This window comes from Glandiceps talaboti, chromosome 12, assembly GCF_964340395.1.
Source record: "Glandiceps talaboti chromosome 12, keGlaTala1.1, whole genome shotgun sequence".
NCBI lineage: Eukaryota > Metazoa > Hemichordata > Enteropneusta > Spengelidae > Glandiceps > Glandiceps talaboti.
The window spans coordinates 20,635,096-20,660,137 of record NC_135560.1 but is presented as its reverse complement, the minus strand read 5'-3'; the positions used below and the strand labels follow the sequence as shown (position 1 = coordinate 20,660,137).

Genomic DNA, 25,042 nt, shown 5'->3' with positions numbered 1-25,042 from the left:
TGAGGAGACTGCAAATGATCTTCAATTTCGTCAACCTGGGGAGTGCATACGTTCGGTCTGTATACGGGGGTGCCTCTTCTATTAATAGCCACTGCAATATTCGTGGCTTTACTGATCTGTATGAGTCGGGAGATCATTCTATTCATCATGTAAACGCAGTTTGTACCCGCTCTGCCTATTCCCACAAATGATGCATATTTAGTTTATAACAACGTATTGTTTATGATGAAGGGTAGCATTTGCAGTCGAGATATAAAGTAGATAATACATCTGTGTCCAATATTGAATGAGAATTTACGATGACATAAATGTACAATGCTATTAGACTAGTGCAAAGTCTTGCTATCCAAAAATATTCTATTTTGTTGTTATAAATAAAAGGTGGGACCAGTATAATTCATTGGTGATCTTAACTGTATTGTGTGTAGATAAAACAGTGTTCCAGATTGTGTTTTCAAGGACACAAAGGTATCATTTCCATGAAGATTCAGGCAGTGTGTAATAATATATAAATTTTGGTACGATGTGTATTACTGACGATATATTGCTTAATAAGAAAAACGTTGTCATGACGTTACAATGAGATGCAGTTCTGATTAGGCCTAGTCACCCAAAAGTGAATCCATACACGAAATTAGAACAGTTCGTTGACAAAGATTGCAAGTCGCTGGTGTGTCTGACGCTTACGTCAAATTCTTCGACATCTTTTAAGAAACTATGGCGCTCATGTCACAGGTTGCCTTTACTTCATTAGGATTGTGACAGTCGCGTCGTTCCGTGATCATTTCATTGTACATTATGCATGATTTATTTATAGACATGTGAAATGAATTAACATCTGTGTAGTCACGATTTCCAAAATAAAAAACTTTCAAAATTACATTTAATTAACACACATGGTAACAATATCTGTCTAATATGAAATCCAAAGATGTGATGACATATACAAGGGTTGTGTAATGAATGCATGGCCATTTCTCCACATCCATTGTATTTCTATGTTGTACACTGTTTTTGTTACACATTCAGGTCGGTGGTCAGTCAATTTGATAGTTGATCATTTGTGAGAGGGAAGCCAGAGATAAAATAGTTTGGTTATTAAATTATAAATAACTGCAAATGAAATCGGAGGCTGCGTAATAAGTTTTTTTTTTGTACCACAACAAGATTTGCTGAATATTATTAATGCATCCAACAACTGCAATTTTGAAACACCATGGCTAGGAAATTATGATTTAGTTTTGCATGTATCGTTTGCAATTGCTTCAATCTTTATCGATGAATTTAATTGGATAAAATATGAAATGTATAACTTCTTTTTTAAGGTCATAAAACCCATGGCTTTGCCTAAATCCGTCAGTTAATCTGGCCAAGTGTTTCAATCCGGGTTCAGAAGAGCATTGCATATTTGTGCTCATAAACCTCTCTGTTACAAAACAGTAGGTGAAAGGATATCATCTTGAGTAATCATCCCGTTCTACACGTCCTTACTTCACAGTCTGGAATTAGTGTCTAAAAGTATATATATCATTTGTTGTCTTATCCTCAGAGTCTCATATACGTACTGTTTATTTCAGATGGGACCATTTTTTGGATGGAATAGCTGTTATTTTATATTCATTGCAATTCCTTTCTGTACCTTGGCGTATTTTGATCTTTCATCAGTACATGTCACAAATGTTTCCAGCAGCATACAGTCAGAAACAGAAATTTGACAATACAGACAGTATACGAGTAAAAGATGTCCTTTTATGTCATCTTATTCTCATATTATGTTAATAAAGTTATACATGCATGAGGGTTTTCAATAATGATTAGGGGTATTTTCAATTTTAATATTGTCAATGTTTTATAACATAGTGTCGACAATATGTCATTAATCATTAAGCTTATTATTTTCATAATATCGCAAATTCATTGAGTTATCAGTCATGACGAATATAATATAAAGATATATTGCGGTATGGATGGGATGGTTGGTATGTTTATGTACATGTGTGATACAGTGTTCTTTTAAATATCTCTGATTTCTCCCTAACTACCCCCCCCCCCATATTTTCCCAGTAAGATCTGTCGGACAATCAATCAGCAGATCGGGTACTTTTAACTTTTAATGTGGATATACATACAAAACCTATCCATGCATTATTGAAATATTACGAAAAATAAGTGTTAAAAGAGGCATCTTGCATATACGTAGACATCTATTTTCCTGCCCTGTCACCATTTACAATTATGTATATCTTACAGGTCGGAATAAATATGAAGGGACATATGAAAGCCATAATTCATTACAGTGTTATTGTGTTTAACTGAGTGGAAGCCGACCACCACAAACACACACGCGATTAGGAGATATGAAAACGCAAGATTAGCGAAGCCCTTTTTAGGTGATAGATCAGTTTCAAATTCTCCGACTACAGATTTCTTCTATTCAAAGAAAGGTTGGGGTTCATAGTCAGTTTAGACAAGAAAAAAGAAAACACTAATATTCAAAATATTTACCATGTGTATATCTTGTCTAGTGTCGACCCGATCACAACATAACCGTCTGACATAATATATCAATTCTTTGATAGGTAGTCATGAATACTAATTCGATATTTTGATACTGAATCCTTAACACTATGTCGGAAGTTGAGGTTTATAGTATGCAAAGGCGCAAAGTGTCTAGATTGGCGTATTCTACTGCGCATTACACACACTTCGATATTTTGTCCGTTTAATTCATACGTTTAGGTTGTCAAGTTACTCACCTATGAAAGCTTTAAACACATTTGAAGGAAATTCCCATCCACTCTAATAGACGAGATTACCTTGTACTGCCGATATCATCTTTTTCTTTAGGTGTCCGATATAAGCTTTTAAGGGAAAATGAATTTCAATTCAAGAACAAAAGCGTACTGAAAACATTCCAGTTTCTATAGTGGGTGTTTGTCATCAGTCAAGCTGTCAGTACTTAACTTTGTTAAGTTGTTAAGTTTTCAGCCTAAGTATTATCCCTTTAGGGGTACCATATTATCTTTTTATGTCAACAATTTTGCTATTTTACTTCCTTTTATTATTACCTTTGTGTATTACATTTAATCGGAAAAGGTATGAGGGCTCTGGTTCTATAAACCTTGGTTTCAGACCTGTATTAAAATAAAACCATATTGTTATTTGGTTTGATGTATGCTTAAACATGTGCACAGTTTACTTTGGTTTCTATGTTTAAACGATTTAAGTAAGCGGTCGTTTAGGACGGATGATTAGGTGTACTATACGAAGATCAAACCAAGAAACCCTGTCAAAATAACGAACTTTTTCGCTATTCGAAAGCAAAGTTCGTTGAATACCTTCAGAAAGGTAACGTATGAGATTCAATTTTACGTGACATCCACAGTATCTTCTTCCTAGGAATAGTACACTCTGCTTATATCACAAGGACAAATCTCAACATCAGACCTTTGTTCAAATCCCAGACCCATATAGCCTATATGACTGTGCATTTAACGCCAAAGTGTGGCATGCTTCCTTTTTAATACGATAGCTTACATACGCACAAGGGACCCGTCTTCAGTTTTGAATGCTTCTAAAACATTTGTTGGCTGTGTTTTCTACAAATACTTGTTTGAAATGTATTAAGTCTTAATGTTAGTACGAGGTAATGCTTAAGATTGGTCACTTGAAAGGACGTCTCCAAAGACCTTATTTCGAAAAGTTCAAATGGTACATTAAATCGTTATGTTAAAAAATGTCATGTCTCCATATCCGTCGTTACATTAGAGAAAGCTATGTTTCTCATGATTGAACTCGTGCTTACAAATGTTCATTACTGCCGATATGAGAGACACGTGTAAATATAAATCATCGCGAGTGGCCATGATTTGTAATTGGGGTGACGTTTAATGTCAGACGAAGCTTATAAGATTTGTTCACTGTTACGAAATCCTATGAGGTGTCTCCGTACCAAACCTTTGAGGTCCGATTAGATCAAAGTACGTATTAAGGGAATTTGAAATCACAAATTTGATAGTATATTTGTGAGTTGAACCTATGTCTAGTCCATGCCCTCTTACGTGATTTATCCATACGAATTCCATACCGCGTTCAACACTCTACCGTCTTACAGTGTACGAGGAATGTAATATGTAGTAGCATAAATATTTGTTCAATTGGACAATATCAACCACATTTCATTTCTTGTAAGGCCAAATGTTAGCACCATTCCATGTCCATCCGAGAGCAAGGGACGGAATGCACCCTGTGATACCTAACAACATTGATGTGTAAAATATCAAAGTCTGAAAATGCATGCAATATGTAATATTAGTCGACAAACTTGTTTTTCAAAGAATTCGACTGTATTCCATACTATAGTCGTATACGATTGTGTGATCTATGATTCCTTTATTTTCAACACAACACAAAAGTACATTTTTATAGTTCTATATCTAGAGTATACCGAACTTTCTCAACATAACTAATTTATATGAGGTATGGTCCAAAATAGTCTTACTAAAATATCTGCCATCTTCAAACATCGTTGTCATATAAAAAGCACAATTATAGGTACAAATGTATGTGTTAGACGTCGTATACCTAAAGGTTGAAGAGTAAACAGCAGCGTCATGTTACAAAACGAACCTCGATATCATCAGTAGCTCCACGATTGAGATGTATTTCATGGGAAACCATGTTTCCTGAGGCACTAAGAATGCATTCCTCACATTATACAAAATGTATCCTGAGGCTTTTAAGAATGCATTCCCGACATTATACAAAGGGTATCCTCTAAGAGTGCATTCCTAACATTATACAAAATATATCCTCTAAGAATGCTTTCCCCCGTCTTATACGAAATGTATCCTCTAAGAATGCATTCCCACATTACACGAAATGTATAGTCTAAGAATGCGTTCGGGCATTATACGAAACGTATCCTCCAAGAGTATCACATTCCCCACATTATGTTCAAAGCACTTTACAATTGTTACATTGCCGGACCTTTAACATCACAATGAATTCTTTGAATTCCTAACTCCATAGGAAATACTATAACTGCTACTTCGGCAAAGACTGAACCCCTCACATGGCAAACTCTGTCCTACAAGGTCCAAATCACACAGCTAGACTTGGTGTGACACTGACATTGATTCAAATCTTGAAGAACTTCAGCCATTCAGAAACAAATAGCAGTCCAGTTAACCATTTGACCATCATCGTAATAAGACAAAAATGCGTCTATCAGAAATTTCAAGACGTTTACCTAGCTTTAAACGGGAACATTCTTTCCAAGTGTGTGAAAGACCTTTTTGCACTGATTTATAAAGTGTTTTAAAGAACATCAGGCTAGCACTGTTTTCACATTATTCGAGACAATTACATTTTTTGAGAGAGTGATACCAAATCAGCAGTTTCCAAAATTTCGACCAGATTTCAATCATCCTACGGCCTGAAAAATAATTGTTTGGTTCCGACCCCACCTAGTTTTTCACTGCCGACCCTAAACTTTTTTTTACGTATTCAAGAAAAAAATAACAAAATTGCAAAAACTGTGTGAAGTCTCATAGTGGAAGCAGAAACTGACATCAATTTAAAAAGACAATATAAAACTGTTCTTCCAATCTATAATGGCTGTACATCTGATAGGAAGAAATAAATAACACAGAGACCATATGGAAAACAATGGAAAACTTGAACTAGACACTCACATATGAAACAAAATATATCATATTATGAAGTAAAATTTAAAACTCTACCTAACCGTAATCGGAACCAAACATTTTTTAATAGGCCTAATATCCATGCATACAGGTACAAAAATAGAAAAAACTTATGGTTTCGTACACAATTGGTAGTACGTCATGCTGGAACGAATCAGTCAAATAAAGAACCATCAACATATCACTTTGATTTAAAAACATCTTGCGTTTATTTCACCTGTATGCGTTATTCACCAATTCATAGTTAACGGTACATTGATATATTTAATGCTTTGTAAAGTTTATATTGTCGCACATTAGTAATTTTATAGCGTTTTGCATCACTGATTACAAATCCTGCCTGCACTATCTGAACTATCCACTATTCAAAAATGTACTCTGTTATTTTCACTATTCAGCTGCTGTGGGTATGAGGTCCTACTCTCACAAATAAATCATCATATATTTCTCTGCACAATATGCTTCAACCATTGCATTCGATATGGTGATCAATTAATACTGAAAAGCAACAAAATTCTGACTTCAGGATATTTTTCTTATAAGCGTACATGTAAATTAGTAGATAGTGTATATTTACAAAACATGTATAAATGATATGTTAGGCAGTGAATATTTTAAGTTCTACAAGGTGACTTTTTTGTTGGGAACATAGAAAAATGTCGAAATATCAAACATGCGGTTTATTTCGATATCGTTATGGCATATCTAATCATTCGTCGATAAAGAGAAATACGTTAATAACAAAAATAATCAGTTTATTTCTTATCGAAGTATTTGTTATATTTAGTCTGTCACATTTGATGTGTCGAACAAGGCTATGACATTGCCGGTTCACTGACATTAACACAGTTTGACTGCTACAATTATTGGATGACTGATAAAGAAATACTCATTATGATGTGTCAATTAATTCCCGATAAAAGAAAAAACCATTTCAGTAATTAAGTTCAAGGTCTTTCAATTTATTTCCCCATTTGGTATTCAAATTGCAATGCTATTTTCCAGAATAAATGTAACATACAAAGTTTCAGAACATGCGTTTGTGACGTTGTCCGTAGTACTACATATACGAGTTACTTTCAACTTTATTCACAATGTACTTGCGTTCAGATTACGAACACGCACAGACCTTTCCAAATTCTACTTTTATTTTAAAACTTTGACATATATCTTGGAATTGTTGTTAAATTTTTTCGAGATTATTGGTTAAAATGACAAGAAGAAAATCACGAGGTTTTTATTCTCCAGTATGGCTTTTCTCCAATTAAATATCTCAGTCAATGATTAATGTTTGGTTATGTGTAGGTTACAACTTTGACTCTTACGAGAAACGTGTGGTTTGCTTAGTAAATCGCCATCTTGGACCGTATGCGCACCAACAGCATATCTGGATGCGTGGTCATAACTTAAACTGTCGTTATTTTTTCCATTGCGAGTGTGATTTTTTGAAGTAAAAATAATGTCCATGTTTTCATAAATATTATATTCTTAAAGCAATTATATTTAGACCTCACACTTGTATTTGCCATAGTTTTCTCAGTGTCAAGTTTGATGCTACAATATAGGTAACTATCTAACACTTGCTAAACCATCATTATGCCAATGACCCTCTGAACTATGTGCGACCTGGTGGTTTTTCTTCGCAAGTTTAGCAATGACAGCAACATAAAGAAAAGTTATTGCCACAAGACTAACGGTATACAAAATTAAATATACTCTATCAAGAACCCTTGAAACTTCTTTCCATTCTCGCATACGCCTTTCTTGTTCCTCTGGAGTCGCATCATTCACTCGACGAACTACGGTGGTTCTTTTCACTTTGTCTGTATCACTCTTTTTGTCTCTTTTAATGCTGCCGTTATTTTTTATGTTCACAGAGGTGAAGAGTATCCCGTCTTGCTTGTTCACATATGTTGTCTTTGCATTAGTCTTTTTAATTTTCTTCATAGGAATTCTTATCCTGGTGAACAGTAGCCTTGCGAGGAATTTCAATGTCAGTTTTCTCAACCAAGGTGGCACTTCTCGGCAATCAGGTTCGCTGAAATGGATACTAAGTGTGACTGCTGTCATAAATGTTGAAAAAACGCCAAGTCCGATGGATGTGAAGAAGAAGCGCTCTAGTGAAAAAACATACCATTAGTTTTTTTTATGTTTTTCACAGTCATGTAAAGGGTTAGTAATTGTATCTAGTATCTCAAATAAGAAGAGTGGTGAATTATGCATGCTTATTATTCAGAATTATGTTTTCTAGAAAATGATAGGAATAAAAGGTATTAGCAATAACAGTAAGTACGGTGGTATGAACCATATGTTGTCGAAATAATCTGTACCAATTGAATACTTACGTAAATGTGGAATTTTGTCCGAGGTAGGAGGCATATGATTAGAGACAACAGTCATGAATACGAACTGGGACAGTACACTGGTTACACACAAGGTTACCCTTTCTCCTGATTCAGACGGCAGGAAAAATCCAACTGATATCAAAATACTGGCAAGAAATGATGGCAAAATGATGTTCATAAAGTAGAAAGTAGATCGGCGTTTCAAATGTAAGGTATAGACAACATCTGGAAACGGGTTTCCTGGGCAGCATACGTAGTACCCGACTGATCTAGCATATTGCATTTCCAACATCTCCCATTCACCATTATTTACGAAGCTATCAATGTTGCTGTTAGGATCTGGCTGTACATCAATATAGCCACCATGATAACTCCAGGATGCAAACTTCATTCTGCATTTTTGTTCGTCAAATGGAAAGAACGTTGCGTCGATAGCACATGTACATTCTGCTATGAAGTACTGGAGACCTTTGACCGTACCATTGTAGTTGACTATTGCTTCCATATTTAAGTGCCTCTCGAAATTTGTACTTACACTGTAAAAGGAAAAGGGGTATAATGTGATTAGATGGAGCAAAGTTATCCCTGAAGTAATGAAAAGAGAGCGCAAAATGAATCAATTCACTGCCCATCCTTATGTCTATTCCTATAACTTTATAATTTAGTCGTGGTTCAGTCTCTGAGACGAATTTACTTGAAGCATATATCATTAATGAAATTGCAGTGATCTTGAAGTTTAATTATTTATTGAAACGGCGAGCGAGAAATTACAAATTAAGCGGAAGTGTTAGGGCCACTGGGTATTGATATGTTCTAAGGCTAGATACCAAGTCATTGATACTTCGGCTTACGTGTTATTGTTACAGAATATGTTGAATGTTTGTTTCGACTTATAGTCATATTAGTCTGAGAATATTTACCACACCTGCTAAATAAGACAATGTCAGGCTGCCAAAGATTGGTGAGTTTCATTTGGATTTCTACAATGCCGCCAAATTTGTCAGGCTCCCATCGTAAATATTGGTCTACCCATGTCTATTAAAAAGGATATAAAACAGCGAAATATTAAAGGATTGTCAAGATAGTGGCTAATCAAAGAATACAATGCATCATTACCATCGTTTGTCTTGCTGATACAGCCACGAAATGGAAATAAATATCATTGTAATTAACCAAAGTTATTTTCGTGCATATATAACATCAACAATTAAAAAGGTCGAAGACAGACGACGGATATACTCTCAATAACAACAGATGAAAACATATTTAACGTGTCGTTGATATTTCCTATTTAGGCATTGTCAATATACATACAATCATGTAGATCACTGTTCTACGTTCGCATCAGCCTACTGTATGTGTTCGATTTAGGGGACTCGGATCATTTATTCAACTGACTAACTTAGCTGCTTAATTTTTACCACGTTCACTGCGAAATCCCTCTGAATTTCTTTAGTAGATTTAAGAACTTGCGTCGTCATGTACACTTTATGTGAAATAAAAGATACTAGGCAAGTTGAAGCTATGACAAGAATCACAAATGATATATGATTGTCCTGTAAATTTTGAAACATTGATTATTTGTCAGTTTCTCCACGCCAGAAAATTGCAATCAACAAAGATGTGAATTTATTTGGTTGATTTGATTAAGGATAACACCTACAACAAATTCATCACCTTGCAATATATGAAACATTTGACGTGTTATTACTTGTATTAGACATTTGAATAGTGATATCAGACTGACGCCATAAACTACAATGTTGTTATTCAATATGGTGACATATAATCAATAAATGTTTTATACGTAGCACAGGATATATCGATATCGATTAGTTTGCTTGGTGTTTAGGTTTTCAATGTTTGGAATAAATCACGGCAATTCATTTTAATTATCCGGACCCCTTAGCAAAAACAGGAAAGATTTACTAGACAACAAATGCAGCAACACTCATTCTCACAAATTGAACGTAAATTAACAATGGTATACCTCGATATATTTTGCTACATAATATTTCTTCATTGACCTACCCATATATCATCGACAACGCTCCATATTGAACTCTTATGATTCACTACATTAATTGACTACAAAATGTTTAAAATATCACATGGATGAAAAGCGAGTATTTTGTTCTAATTGTGAATGAATGAACAACTTTTACATTTGTTTTGCTACTTGAAACGTGGTATACTTTTTTGTTTTTAAATCAATGAATTGCAAAAACTTTAAATGTTTAAACAAAGTTTATTGTTGTGCATAAAGACAGTGATTTTGAAACAAACTAGATAAACATAGGTGATCACCTGTGATCAAAAGTAGACAAAAGTTTTATGCACGGTGATGGGGAAGTGATTGATACATGCACAGATTGGGCGTCGTGTTATGATTACTCATGTGCACCCACTTCATTTACAAATCACTTTCTGTACTTCGCAATAAAACAAAAGTTTTCCAAACTTGTTGTTTTCTTGCTATTAGTGAGCTACAAACAAGGACGACTTGGACTTGGACCCTACAGCCCCAGGACTTTGGAAATGTTTTGTTGATAGTAAGCTACAAAAAATAGGTGGTAACATAGTGTTTAGATGTAATTTTGATACAAAATATTTACCTGTTAAATTTACTGACTTCATGACAGATTGCTTTGATACATGGAGTAAATTTACGAAAGAGCAGCAAGACAGTAGAGATCAGTTAATTTGGAATAATAAGCATATTCTGATTGGAGGACATTCATTTTATTATGAGGATTTTAGTAAAATTGGTATAAACAGTGTATCTGATTTGTTTTTGGATGATAAACCAATTCCATGGGAGAGAGTTTCTAATGATAGGTTATCACTGATACAAAAGCTCAGATGGTTTGGTATCATTTCATCTATCCCAGCATTTCTAAAAGAAAGTAAAACTAGACACTTAGACAATGTATACCTCACCATTGAAGACTCACTTCAGACTCTGGACAATGTATCCAAGGAAAAAATTAAATTTGAGCTCCTACGAAGGAAATTTATACCTCCTAGTAGCCAGATGAAATTGGAAACTCAACTTGGTATTGGAAATCTTCCTTGGGACAGACTCTATGGTTTGATTACAAGTATGACAATAGAGTGTACAAGTAGGTAATTTCAGTTTAAGCTGTTGCATAACATCTTGTATACAAATGGTCAACTTCATAAGTTTAATCCAGAAAAATATCCATCCCCTTTGTATACTTTTTGTAAAACTGCTATAGAAACTCATGAACATCTCTTTTTCCAGTGTAGTTACTCAGAAGCCCTCTGGAATGATGTCTTAGTTTTTTTGAAAAAAACACTGAAATTACAGCACGATCCAAGTAAACTGTGTAAAATATTATCAGATCCAGAAGAATCTATTATAGTGAATTGTATATGTCTCATTGTTAGAAGACATATTTACTATTGTAAATTCCTGGAAAAAATACCACGTTTTGAAAGTTTTCTTCCGTATTTGAAGAGTATATACCATTGTGAGTATTGGATAGCTGTACAAAAAAAAGAAATTAACCACACATTTGAAAAAGTGGTCTGGTTTGTGCGATCTATTCAAGACCTTGTAACATGCCTTTTTGTTTTTTTAGTAATGTACTGCTCTGTGGGACCCAGATCAAAATGGAAATAAAGAAAAAGATTCTTATATACAAAAAAAAAACAAGGACGACTTGAGATGTTTGCTTCACCTCGTTTTCTATTCAAGGAAACAAACGTGCACTGTGTACACCAGTATTCGTCTGATAGTCTTATAGAATCAGACATGTACAGTTAATTGTGTATCAGAGTTTAGTTTAAATATCAAAATTCGATTGCGTAATATACTTCCTGCTATGGGCACATGTCCAACATTAACATCAATACTTGGCGGCAGGCTTGGGCTACAAAACAGTCACTTTGATTGAGGCTTCAAATATTCAAAATAGTGACTATTGATTACCGGGGAAAATTTCCAATATTTGATAGCTTTGAAGAGGACGTCCAATCGTTTTGAAAAATATAATATTTTGTTTTTCCATTAAAAGACCAGAATATATTGTATAAACATCAATTAAATGTATACATTGAGCTATTGAGAAAGGCCACGTATGGTGACATTTAGCTGTTGGTAAGAGAATTTTTTCGGATGTATTGATGAATTTAGAGAATGTTAATATTATTTTTCCATCGTAATTCTGGGTTGAAGCAATTTACTTTCAAGGTAAGCCAGTATTTTTATGATACATGAGTGATAGTAGTAAAACACATCGACCCATCACCATCAAGTTAATATCAATACGTTGTTTTATTTGAATAGTTACGATCTACAGCAATTAAGAGATGCTATTACTAATAAAAGATCTAACATAAATGATGAAATGACGAAACTGTATTTATAAACATGAGATAACTATATTTAAAAACAAGAGTCTTTAGAATTTGAATTCCATTGACTCGATCAGGAAAGGATTAACAAGATTGTTAGTAGTCTGTAATTTCTGTGTGTGGCCTCCCATGAAATACGATGCACTCACTAATACAGTTTTATTACATATTATGTCACTATAACGTCATTGACTGTCATGGGATTAGTAAAACTACTTAAATGTTTCATTGAGACACTAAGAATAAACACGCGAGAGACGGTTAGATTTTCTTATGAGGTTGTTGACGTTGTAAACATAGTTTTTAAAAGTTGAAAACAGACTACTATCAATCAATCTAAGTTTGGAAGACTTTTCGTGTCGAAAAATGGTAAACACAACACACAGACACAGATATGATAATGCAAATGGTAACCGCTTAACGAGAGTGGTTTCTTTGCTTCTAACGACTCTACACAACAGTTAACTCTGCATATTTGTTCATATGTCCAACATGTCATCTAATTGAGAGAGGTCATTAATTGACCGACGTCTCATTAATCTTAGTCCATGACATGTCTTTAACAATAACCCATTAATGAAGTGTTGGCATTTGAGAAATCGTGGTTATTCCGTACATATATTCCACCTCCTGGGATCAGAAGCACTTCAGATATTGGAATATTATCATTTTAGATATTCAGGCAATTCGAAAATGAGCTATCCTATATTTTTTTAAGACAGCTACGAATGTGTTATATCACTACCAATCCACATTATGTCTTCCTTTCTAAAATATCCAGTGTCTTTTAAAGCATATCAAGTCTGAAATAGATACACGAGAGACAAATCTACATACACACATATATGCAGGCAGGCAGGCAGACAGACAGACAGACAGACAGACAGACAGACAGACAGACAGACAGACAGACAGACAGACAGACAGACTGGCTGGCCGGCAGATGGATAACTATGGAGAAGAACAGGTGGGTTGGCGGACAGACAGACAGCGAGAGAGACATGAAGATCGATCGATGCATAGATATATATGTATGTACTAAAATAAATCAAACAGCAGACAACCACTAAAATAATGTTTGGTATTGTGAGCTGCAAATCTGCATATGAGTGATGCATTAAGTGACATTTTCCAACAATAATTACCTGACCAAGCCAACTTTTTAAGATCAATATCTGGTTCGCCTCATCCTGTTCAAATATAAAACATGGATAGGAACATTTAAATCAATATATTCGTCAATATTTCTGTCACCAAGGTACACTATAACGATTATTTTATTTTATATTTTTATGACAAATTTAGACATATCATATCTAAAACGTATGCAGGTCAATATAGATGAACGTGAAATAAGGCATTTTTGTAAATCAAAACGAAACAGAAACAAAACGATTACGATAGACTGAAGCGGTACGTTTCTTTCGAAAGTTTTTCCTGTTTTTATCTTTGAGGGCAGACTTTGTGCTAGCAAGAGAACAAGTTGTAGAACAATTTTAGGAGTAATTTTAGAAGTAAGGGGGTAATGGTAGTACTAGTAATGAGTAGTTGTTGCAGCAGTAATAGTGGTGGTGGTGGTGGTGGTGGTGGTGGTGATGGTGACAGTGTTTGTAGCTTTCTTTGTTACAGTAGTAAATGATATACGACTATTTGACAATTGTAAAAATGCTAGCATCACGAGATTCAAGACCATAAACTTACACAAGATAATTTGGAAATAATCTTGGGCAATCTGTAGAGTGCAGTCGAAAATATTAGGTAACAATTTTCAAGTTTGTGTTTGGATCAAATGCCATCTTTAACATCATTGTATCATAAACATTAATTTCAAAGATTTTTAGATTTAAAACTTTCATCATGGTATGAAAGTGGCCAAATGGAAGAAAAAATGGAGTTTTCACTTATGTTCTTAATTAATAAAACAGCTTGACGACGTGTTTTGCTATTTTAAGGACAAATGGGAAAATCATAGACCAAATTCACGGTTGTAACTTTGTCAATTGCAAAACATTAAGATGTATATGAAATTACAGTGGTGGGATAAAGACGGGAGTCAAATTTTGAAAGACCAGAAATTATACCCTAAAAACCAGTTTCTCTGAATCACCGTGTGAGGGCACAACTTTCCAAAATGATATTTAGAAGAAGAATATAGTAATTTAAAAGTAAAGCTCTTTATTGGATAAAAATCCACAAATAAATATATATTTTTCAATATCACATTTTTAATAAATATGGTATAATAATTATGATGAAAGCTACAACCACGTAATCATCCGCATGTATTGAATTCTAATATTCTGAATAATAAATACAAATGTTGTGATCATAAAGTTGCTCGCCAACCTCTACTACCATTTGCTTAACTTCCCGTGTTCAAAAATATTAGCTTTAGGAAGTATACGCACGATTAACTGCTATCCACTTTGTCTATCTCGTCTTCTGTATATTCGACCGACGCATCAATTTTTAGTATTTTATAACTGTGAAACAGTATGGTTTGGCATTGGCTGACAAAGGAATATTGTATATACAGACTATGCCTATTTTATTATCAGAGTCCATAAACATTTTTTATGTCCTAACATTCAGTTCTGTCGAAAGCACTTTCATTCGCACCGCACTGCACTGAACTGTAATGCAAAGTACTGGACTTTATTAAATTTACATTAATTGTATTCCTTCATGTTTTAAGCATTAATTTTACAAAATATGAATCGTACAGTACAATCACCAGAGATACCATGAGGAAGGATTCACAATGTGAATATTCTTCAATTATAAAGTTCAGGAATATGTTCACCTACCAGGTCGATGATTTGTATTGGTGTCAGTCTATGGTACACAACGATGGGCGTGGTTTCATTTAACACTGGACGTACGGGATATTTTGGATAGTTGTCCAAAAGAAACCTAGTCAGAGCAATGCTGTATTTAGACGCATCAGCAACGTCTGCAAGGAACAAATATGATACTTAAACCCTATGATATTTACATGTGTAACAATATGTTTCAGTGGATCTTAAGCAATCTCTTTTAACTTTAGAATCTTTATTTCAACTATTTATTATTTATATTTAACACACAATGTCATTTATTACTTGTATCGGCGTTTTGTAAGACTAAAACATGTCAATATACATAAATTGTTATTAACCTGACAATTGGACTAATTGTTACGGGGCTACTCAGTGTAAAACAGCTTGTTCTAATTTACATTGATTGAACAAATCTTAGCACAGATTCAATGATGTCCACGACTAGAAACAGTGTATATTCACACTGTGGTCAATTAATCATTTATTTTTCCTTGGTACTCATCAATATAGTCAAAATGTATTCTTGCCGTTAGTATTTGGAAATGTTGATGTGTATTCAACAAGTGTTACAGGTACAGAGATTGTTCAACTTCATAGATTGATTGTAATACACCGAATGTAAAGTTTCTTGAAATTTGTTTTACAAGGAAATCAATAGGTACTTAACCTCAAGAATTGGTTTAATAAGTCACTGCGTTTGGGAGCACTTGTTTAAAAGTATACATGAGTGTCAACTCAACCATAACAATTAATGATTTTAATTTAGGACATTTGGCATCAGGCAAGATGAAGATGTTTTTTTCAAAATACATTGCTCGTCTGTTTTGGAGGTTGATGTATTACAAACCATGGGCAGCATTAATTTATTCTAATTGCATATGGGTTTGTCATGTTATAGCATTGACTGCGACCATTCTTGTATGACTGTTACAGTTCAACGAATAATTGAACTATTATACATATCGCTATGGAAAGATGAGCGGGGGTGATAAGACAGAAAACAAAGGAGGAATGGGAAGTAGAAGAAATGCAGAAAAAATCGTGATAGGACAAATAGGCGAGAAGACAACCAGCAGTGACAGCAGTTTGACATAAAAGTTGGGGCATTCATCTATCAACTCACAGTATTGAGGACAATGATTTAACCTGCCCACTGTCCATGTATTTTTAACTGTGTGATAATATGGGGGTAAAATAATAGTTTTTTTTAAAACATAGGGTTGAAATAAGGACATGGCATAGTTATCATAGTTTAAATGGGAACGCCACTCCATAAAATAAAAGTATTTTCATAAACCTTGGGTTTTGGAGAGTCATTTTATGATTTACCATCACATAAATTGTACATGATTGCCAAGAAACACCAAATTGAAACTCTATTTCACCTCGATCATTCTCACTCTTGTCTACCAGCATTTGTTCATGGACTTAGCAGACTTATTAGATTCACACTGAATATTCATGACTCCTAAGTTCTTATTATCTTTAGATAAATAGTCATGAATATTCAGTATGCATATAATAAACATGAATGTTTGCTAAGTCCCATGAGTCAACGATTGGGTAGTGTGAGAACAGTAGGGGTGAAATAAAGTTTCAATATGGTGTTTCCTTGCAATGGTGCATATTTATGTGGTGTTAAATGAAATAATCATCCATTACCCAAAGCGCATGATATACATGTATATCGGATTCCTAGAATGACGTTCCCCTCAACAAAAGTAACTCCTGACATTGTGCAGTTTTACAAAAGAATGCCAAAGGGAACTTGCAAACCCGCCATGTTGAATGTTGCATTATGGGAATGTGATAATAAATACTAATGAATTGGTATTGTAAACAATACTGTTACATTTTTTGCAACCACGAATGATCAATTCATAGTCACCCTGACAATTGTTGGAGGTTTTTTATTAGTAGCTCCAGATTAGGTATTACGATAACCACAGATAATCCCATAGTCCTTTGCGTCTGAGCATGCTCAGTCTGGATTGCAAGTTCCCTTTTATTGCAGGTAAACGATTTACATTCGAAGAAACTGATTGGTTTGATGCATTGAATATTCGTGCACGTATACACAAAATTAAAATTAATAAAAATATACAATTATATATAATATTAATATATATATTAAATATACAATATTGCAAGTTATCATGGTTTTTAAGCGTAAACGATTACCTTTTGAAATAAGTAGAGGGAGACATTTGAAAGAAGAAAGTTTTTTTGTGATTTAGATTCTACAAAACAATCCATACCCTAAACAGGAAACATTAATTAATTCTATTTGTCAAGGCGCAACCTGATTTGTAATTTTGAACTGATATTCATAGTCTTGGTACTAACTAACTTTAGCGTTTCCTAGGATCACAATTTGATCGCATTAAATCCGATAACGACAAATAAAGCACATTAGCGTGTACCAGAATAGATGCCATCTCCCTCAGGGATCAACAACTCAAATGATCGATAGACGGACAGCAGTGACCTGTCTAATTTCTTAGTATACTAAGTTAGTTTGGTAATGAGATTAATGCATAGGGATACCAAATGCCATCGCTGTTTGAGAAATGACCAACATTAAAGTGTTGAGAACAAAAAATTAACAAGTTACTGTGAAAATGACAAGTACACAAAGTAAAGTATATATGAGCTGGGAGGACAATGAGGTCATGAAATCATATCAACCAAAGTAATAGCTTTAGTCTATAGCACTCTAAATACTCTTAAATCATTGTCATCAACTCATCTCATGAATACTTAATTAACAGTAAACTGAACAATTAATTAACCTGCCATGACCGGCAAGTAATTTCTTTGACCGAATTAACTCATTATAAAACTGTCGTACGTTTTACATTGAAGATTATTGAGGTAATACATGCTAATATAGTTTTCATCACTTAGTCTACAGTGCTTCTTTCAATGTCGTTTCAGATCCAAGGTAATATTTAGTGTAGCATATGATTCCCATGGTCTGGTGATTTAATTTATGTAATGGTCTACAGTAAGTGTCTTATAGGTTGGCCTGAGTTAATAACAATTATATTATACCAGTATATTGATGGTGCAAATCGTGAGATCTGATTGGTCTAGACATCGAACAAGCGCGTCTAAAATGAGCGATAATGCACAGTTGGCACGCGTCCAAATTTTGATGTTCACTGTTCGTCTAGAATCCGTTCAGGGATGGAGGCGCAAATGAAACCAGAAAATGTTGCGTCTTATCTTGTTTCTGACATTTTCAATATAAGTTTAGCATAAATTGGAGCCTGAATTACGTAATATCCCATTTTAAGAGTTACCTGTTAATGCGATGGATACAGTTACATATGTGTACAAACGTCTGCCAAGGGAGACTTCATATATTAGCAAAATTACGATGAATGAATGTTTTTTTTAGAACTTTCTTATCTTATCCTCTAAACAGAAATTTATCAGTACTCACAATCAAAACAAAACAACGTCTTCGAACCTGTGGATTGTGATTACTAAACCTATATATATATTCCCTTGTGTAACAACTTTAATGGACATCAATTCATTGACGCATTGTTTTGTTTATATCAATGATAATGGAAATACGACTCGGAGACTTTTACGTTTTAATATCAGTCATTCGTCCCTCATCAATATTGAATTGTTACCATCATAAATTTAATGCATTTCGTACTTTTATGTTCAAAACAATCTCGTAAACCTTAAAAATAAAGATAAATTAGATTGTTTTTGCTTTTCCATGTAAATGTTGAAAACTAAACTGTTGATGCACACTTTGAAGGCATATACATCACATAGTTGTTTTTGATGTTCGTATGGATTGCTGTGGATTTTGATTAATGAGCTGGAACGTTCTATATATGGTACAGATTATAGCGATAGTTTAGCAACGTATTGATAATGTATGTTGTAATATACTACTGCCACTGCAGTTTAATTTCATTAGACTACTGCTGACGCCAAGAGTCCATCTAGGATTAGAGTATAAGGCATATTACGTCCACGAATTTATCCTTTCCTTGGTGTATGATATTACAATACTGTTATTAGTATGTGTCGTTGCTCAGTTTAAGAAACGCAGTGGAAATCAGTTCACACACTGCTGTTTGAATATATGTTTGATACAACCAGTTACTTAAAACCAAAGCTCAGACCAGGTTTTAACTGTACTTTTTAACTGTGTCCACATGTGCTTGATTCCATTTGATAGCTATAGTTCTCAATCATTTTGAACATCATTTTTTCGACATAGATGATTTCTACATCTAAGCAAGGAAATCGATGTATTTCAAGAATTTGCTTAGAAGGAGTTACTTTCGTAAGCATCGCGCTGTATGTATAGGCGTCCCTTGGAAGTTGTGTTTTCACCTTCAGCTTCTGTCCTAGCCAATCAAGGTATATCTACTTTCGAGACTGGAAGTGCTATATTTGGTAAAATGGTGATTATACATTCATTAAACACAAATCTTTGTATTTTAATCACGTACAAAGATTCAAGGCCGTGCGTTGACATGTTATGTATGCACTTTTCTTTCTTTCACAAATAAGCTCAGCTGTCAAAATGACCCATCACAGTTAATGAGACACCGAGTGAGACAAGCGAATGATTAATTACTTGGTGCTTTTTTAAATGTAAAAGCAAGCCGATACCATGCATGTTGAATAGATACACTATTTTAGCTATCTCGACGTTTAAGGAATGCCAAAAACGATGCAGGTAACCGGACCTGAAATGTATTCTAAAAGCAAAATGTATTTTAATGTTATTATTTACAATGTTATCAAATATTTTATTGCTTAAGTACTGTACAACTTTTAATGAAATATTAAGCATCATTACATGTATTATCCAGTTTTAGAATGATAGATAGATTAACGCAATGAAAAAGATATTATACAGTGGCATCTGATAGAATGATATTCATAAAATTAATTTATTATATATCATATTTTTATTAGCCTATATAACCTAATTATGCTTTCTCAATCAACATAGCGTATATAGTTATTAATTGTGATATCATTTGATATAAATCATGATATAATTATTCATAAACATTTCAGGTAAGATGTAAGATGCAAGTATCGTTTAGTTGTTTTTCATTCTTCTTCTTCTTACCCGGAATATATTATGCATAGCAATCAAACTCTAACATAACCGTGTGATCAATAGTGGTATTAAGATTAGGTGGGTATAAGTTTTGTCTCGGAATATTGATCATGTATTAATTGTAATCCAAACACAACTGCGACATTGTCAGTGCAAAACACAAGACAAGATGGAATTCGATGGTGGTTGGTAGTTAGTATCTCTGTTACTGTGATCTTTCTCTAACCTGATTTAACATAAACCTTACGCATTTTACTTTGTTTGTTACTCGCCCCTCTCCCATCATAAATCGTTACGAGAGTGGCCAAAGCGCATGCGTACATGTCGTTGTTGTTACCAAAAAGTTATTACATTTATATCTTTCTCGAGGTAAAATTTGACCAAATTTATAATTCAGTAGCCGTGCACTCGATAAGAAATAGATACACTGGTCTCATGTTAGATTCGAAAGTCGCGTTCTCACAGTATCTGTCATTTCTCTTGATTTTCAAGCGGAAACACGTATATATTCACATGAAATAAAATGTATATATAGTTTGGCTGCTACTTTAACAACTAAACAGGTTCATGTAGGTGTTACTGTTCAGCGGCTGTTGCTTAACCACACCCAACCAAGTCAAGTAATATATATGATGCATTGCTCTTTTGGTCTATCTGTACATTGCATCTATCAGGTTCAACTGCTGCTGCCAATTGATATATATGTTTGGTATTCCTTATTCTTTTTCTATTTAGAAGATTTAATATTCCATTACAAGCTGGTCAAAGAATTCAGCAATTTTACCATTGGCAATCCTTTATGTTTAACAATATCCATCTGCCAAATTACAACGTAATAAAGAACATACATATATTTATTTCATTGTCACATGAAACAGTCTTTGAATGTGTTTTTTCGTATCTGTTTGAAAAGTCACAGTATCAAAAGTTATCTTTTAATCATCGTCACCGTTTGAATTTAATATCATCCAACTTTATGTGATTCTAAATTAGTTACAAATATATGAAAATCGATATTCATTATGACGCTAGAGGCAAACTAATATCAAATGGACATCACTCGTAAACACGACCTATAAATTTTCAAGAGATACTGTTCTGTAGACTTCAAAGTTACACATGTCGATTAATCATATCCGAACTCGGACAACTGGAGGGGTCTAAATTAAAAAGTGGTCTTAACTACTGTAGTTGGTCTTGAAACCTTAAAATCAAAACAGTAGAACTCTAGTTTTAAGAAACATTAGTTCTTCAAATTTCTTGAAAACGACCACTGAGATGCTAAACTAGTCGAAGATTTAAACCGTCTGTTTGCATTCATTTACTACACAGACATTAATGAACTGATAGCTTTACCAAGAAACTTTAACCATAGTAAAATCGATGAAAATGTTTATAACACTTACAATGCGTCAACAATCCGACACACTATCATTAAGAAATAAGAAAGGATGAATAATGTAAATATATGTAGAAAATCATCACATTATTGAATGTCAATGACAAAATAGGACGATTATAAAATGTACATCACGTCTCAGATAACATTCATTATATTCAATGGGTATGCATGCGATAATATCAACTGAATTTACATATTGAGTATGTGAAAGCCTTTCTTACTTTAGACTTCAGAATGCAAAATTAAGAATTTGAAATTGAGACCCTAAAATTTGATAAATATTCCGACATTCATCAAAACAAATAAACCCATGAAATGTGATAAAAATAACATAATTTTGACCGTATGTTAATGATCAATGATGTGTTTCTAGTTAGAATCACTCAACACCTTCCCTATCATCTTTTATGACAAAACAAGGGTTAAGCTTATTATCTCTTGCTCAAGAGACCAGATGATGTACAACATTCTTGTGCAAAAAGATGAACATTAATGACAACTACGGATGGTTTCTTGAAATAAGATTGTCGATATTTTTGTAAATTTGCATTTACAAGTCAAAGAGGCCTTTACCTGAAAGCAGATTGAACACGTGTTCACATAAAATCAAAATTGTTCTTTTAGGGGTTTACATCTTTGTATTCATTTATTTGTTTCTTACCATGAACAACTACAGTATACACCCAATTATTTTCATCCAGCATTCACTGCTCATAGCGTTCAAAGACATACCATATTACGATTTCTATCCTCCCAAGTCCCCCAATTGTACAGCTTTGTTGACAGGGACACACTTGTGGTTCAAATCGTGCTCAATGAATGTTTGACAGTGGCGTGGCTCGAATAAACAGCTTACGTATTCCCTACCTATTTGAATGACGATTTATCATTTTCACTATATTGGGACTAATTTAGTAACGTGTGGTTAACAGAGGTGTGTACACATTCTGCATCTGAAAAAGCTATACTAGTTACATAATTAGTTCTACTTTTGTTACTACTGTTACCTGTATAACATATGTTATACATTCTATTGCCATCTAGACTGATAAATTTCCCCCCCCCCCACATAAAACAGATATGCCGAGTAGTCATTACGTATAAAATGTGAACCGAAATTCATGCTTACCAGTGCATTTTTACCTTATTAATATGTGGAATTTTAACATTTACAACCACTTGGGAAGGTCGTCCACTTACCTCTTCTGTATGTTAGAGCGTTTCTGATTCCAACAACAACCACTTACATTGTACCTTAGAGATTCGTTGGAAATTAGCAAGAATATAGGCACCCATGTGGATCAGCCCATGACAACAAGGGAACAAGACATCTGTGACCGACGTTGTTTGAACTGTAATTATCAGTTGCCATTATTTCTTGCTAGATCACGCAAGACGCGTATCATGATTACAGGTTGAGGTGTAGGGATTATGTCCTAAAACTAGGATAATCGCTTTATTCCTCCCTTTCGTAAGGCTATCGTGATCTAATCAGTCACCAAGAAAAGAGTCACAGATGAATATGCATCTATATGGCGGAATGTGTGTGTCGAAGAATAACGTAAGGATAAAGAATGAAATGAATGTGTAACTACAAGTGAAAAGACATTATTGGGGCATGTTTTATGCGCCAAACGTAGGCCTACTTCTGTGTTTCCTCTCTTGCAGACCACTTTATAATAATTTAAGTTTTCTATTCCACTTAAGTACATTCGTCGAGCCGAAAATGATTCTCCTTATTGTTTTATGTCTTTTTACGATTCGCGATGTTTGTTGAAGATTTGTTGGCTTGCATAAGTGCCATCAAATCAAATAATCATGATTGCTGAGGCGCTGTTGGATCTATAGCTGACATTACTAATTGTACTCAGAGATGTATATGCAAATGTGCTATACATTATCAGCGTCGAAATCTGTTATTCAGTATTTTTGACTTTGTTCACATGGTTTTAAAATATCGGCATTCAACATTGTTATCCTTCTTCAAACAATTTTGAATGTTTCTTCGAATAGATCTAGAATACCTACTGTAATAGATCATTGCGGCTGATTTGGACAAATTGTAACCACTAAAACATGTATGGTGACATCCATCCTTCCACAATTATATAGACTAGTTATAATAATAATAATCAGTAGCGTTGATTGCAAAATTGGGTAAAAATTAATATGACTATCAAAATGCATTTTTCGGCTCACTTATTTAATTTTTGTTGTGATGTAACTATGATAACAGATCTGTATTGGTACACTGGCAAATACATTATTCAACTTAATATGTTGTCATTGCCCTAGACAGCCTACGTGAATTTACATTCCGTTGATTTGTGATATTAATAGATGTGTACAAACTACAGATGGTATTGCATAAATTATACTCTTTTATCATTACTCATATATGTTGCGACAGTATTTAACATAACAATCAATTATAGAAGTATCATCCTATTCATGTCCTAGCTTGCCATCAAACTCACCTATTTATGAAACATATCACGAGCATGCAACATTTGAAAATAGCAATATTAACAGATAACAACCATGCATTATAATACGTATCATTTTTCCGTGTCATGGTACAAGTGTCGATCTTATCATTTATCGTAATGTGAATGTAATGACTAACCCTGTCTTTAACACCCTCGCGTTAAATCCACAATATATCATCATCGATCACAAATCAACTAACGTCACTTTTCAAATTCATATTCGTTTATTTTGTTTTGTACATATTACAATAGCAAGTCAATGCATACAGAATACTATACTACATAATATATATGCATCTCTGGTGTACATGTACAGATCGCATGAGTTGTATCTGTGCATAATATGGGGTGAGGTTTCGATATCAGCAGGGATATTTAAATATTGACCTCGAATGAAAAGATGCTTAGAAATAACAAAAGACGAATTTAACAAGACGAACTATACTGGAAGACATCCAACCATCCGTAATGATATGATCAAGCAGACAATTTTGCAAAGATCATAGAAATCCATGTGTATCTTTGTAGGGTGTATGAAACACCAATGTCCTGTGATCATCCTGAGAGAAAAGTTGCTAAAATAATTAAGAATGGTTATATTCAAATATAATTTAATTACTTACCTATTGTGTATAAGAATGCAAGGAAATACAAGATAATCCCCGGAGTCATCATCCTAGCTGAAATAATTGAGCCTTCGAAATTGTGACTTGCTGTACGCTGGACGCATTGAAGTTTGTGGCGGCAACAATACGTTATGATACTCGTCCCCCTAGCCTGGTTGAAAAA

At 34.0% G+C, this 25,042-nt stretch overlaps 1 protein-coding gene across 1 annotated transcript; it reads right to left on the bottom strand.

Moving 5' to 3' along the window:
• Positions 1-7,277: 7,277 nt before the first annotated feature.
• Positions 7,278-23,060, bottom strand: LOC144443090 (neuronal acetylcholine receptor subunit alpha-10-like). The gene is made up of 6 exons (XM_078132463.1): positions 23,012-23,060; positions 15,241-15,386; positions 13,579-13,623; positions 8,979-9,088; positions 8,054-8,589; positions 7,278-7,825 (listed from the first exon to the last, which is right to left on the bottom strand). The coding sequence occupies exons 1-6, from the start codon at positions 23,058-23,060 to the stop codon at positions 7,278-7,280; spliced, it is 1,434 nt and encodes a 477-aa protein (XP_077988589.1).
• Positions 23,061-25,042: the final 1,982 nt, after the last annotated feature.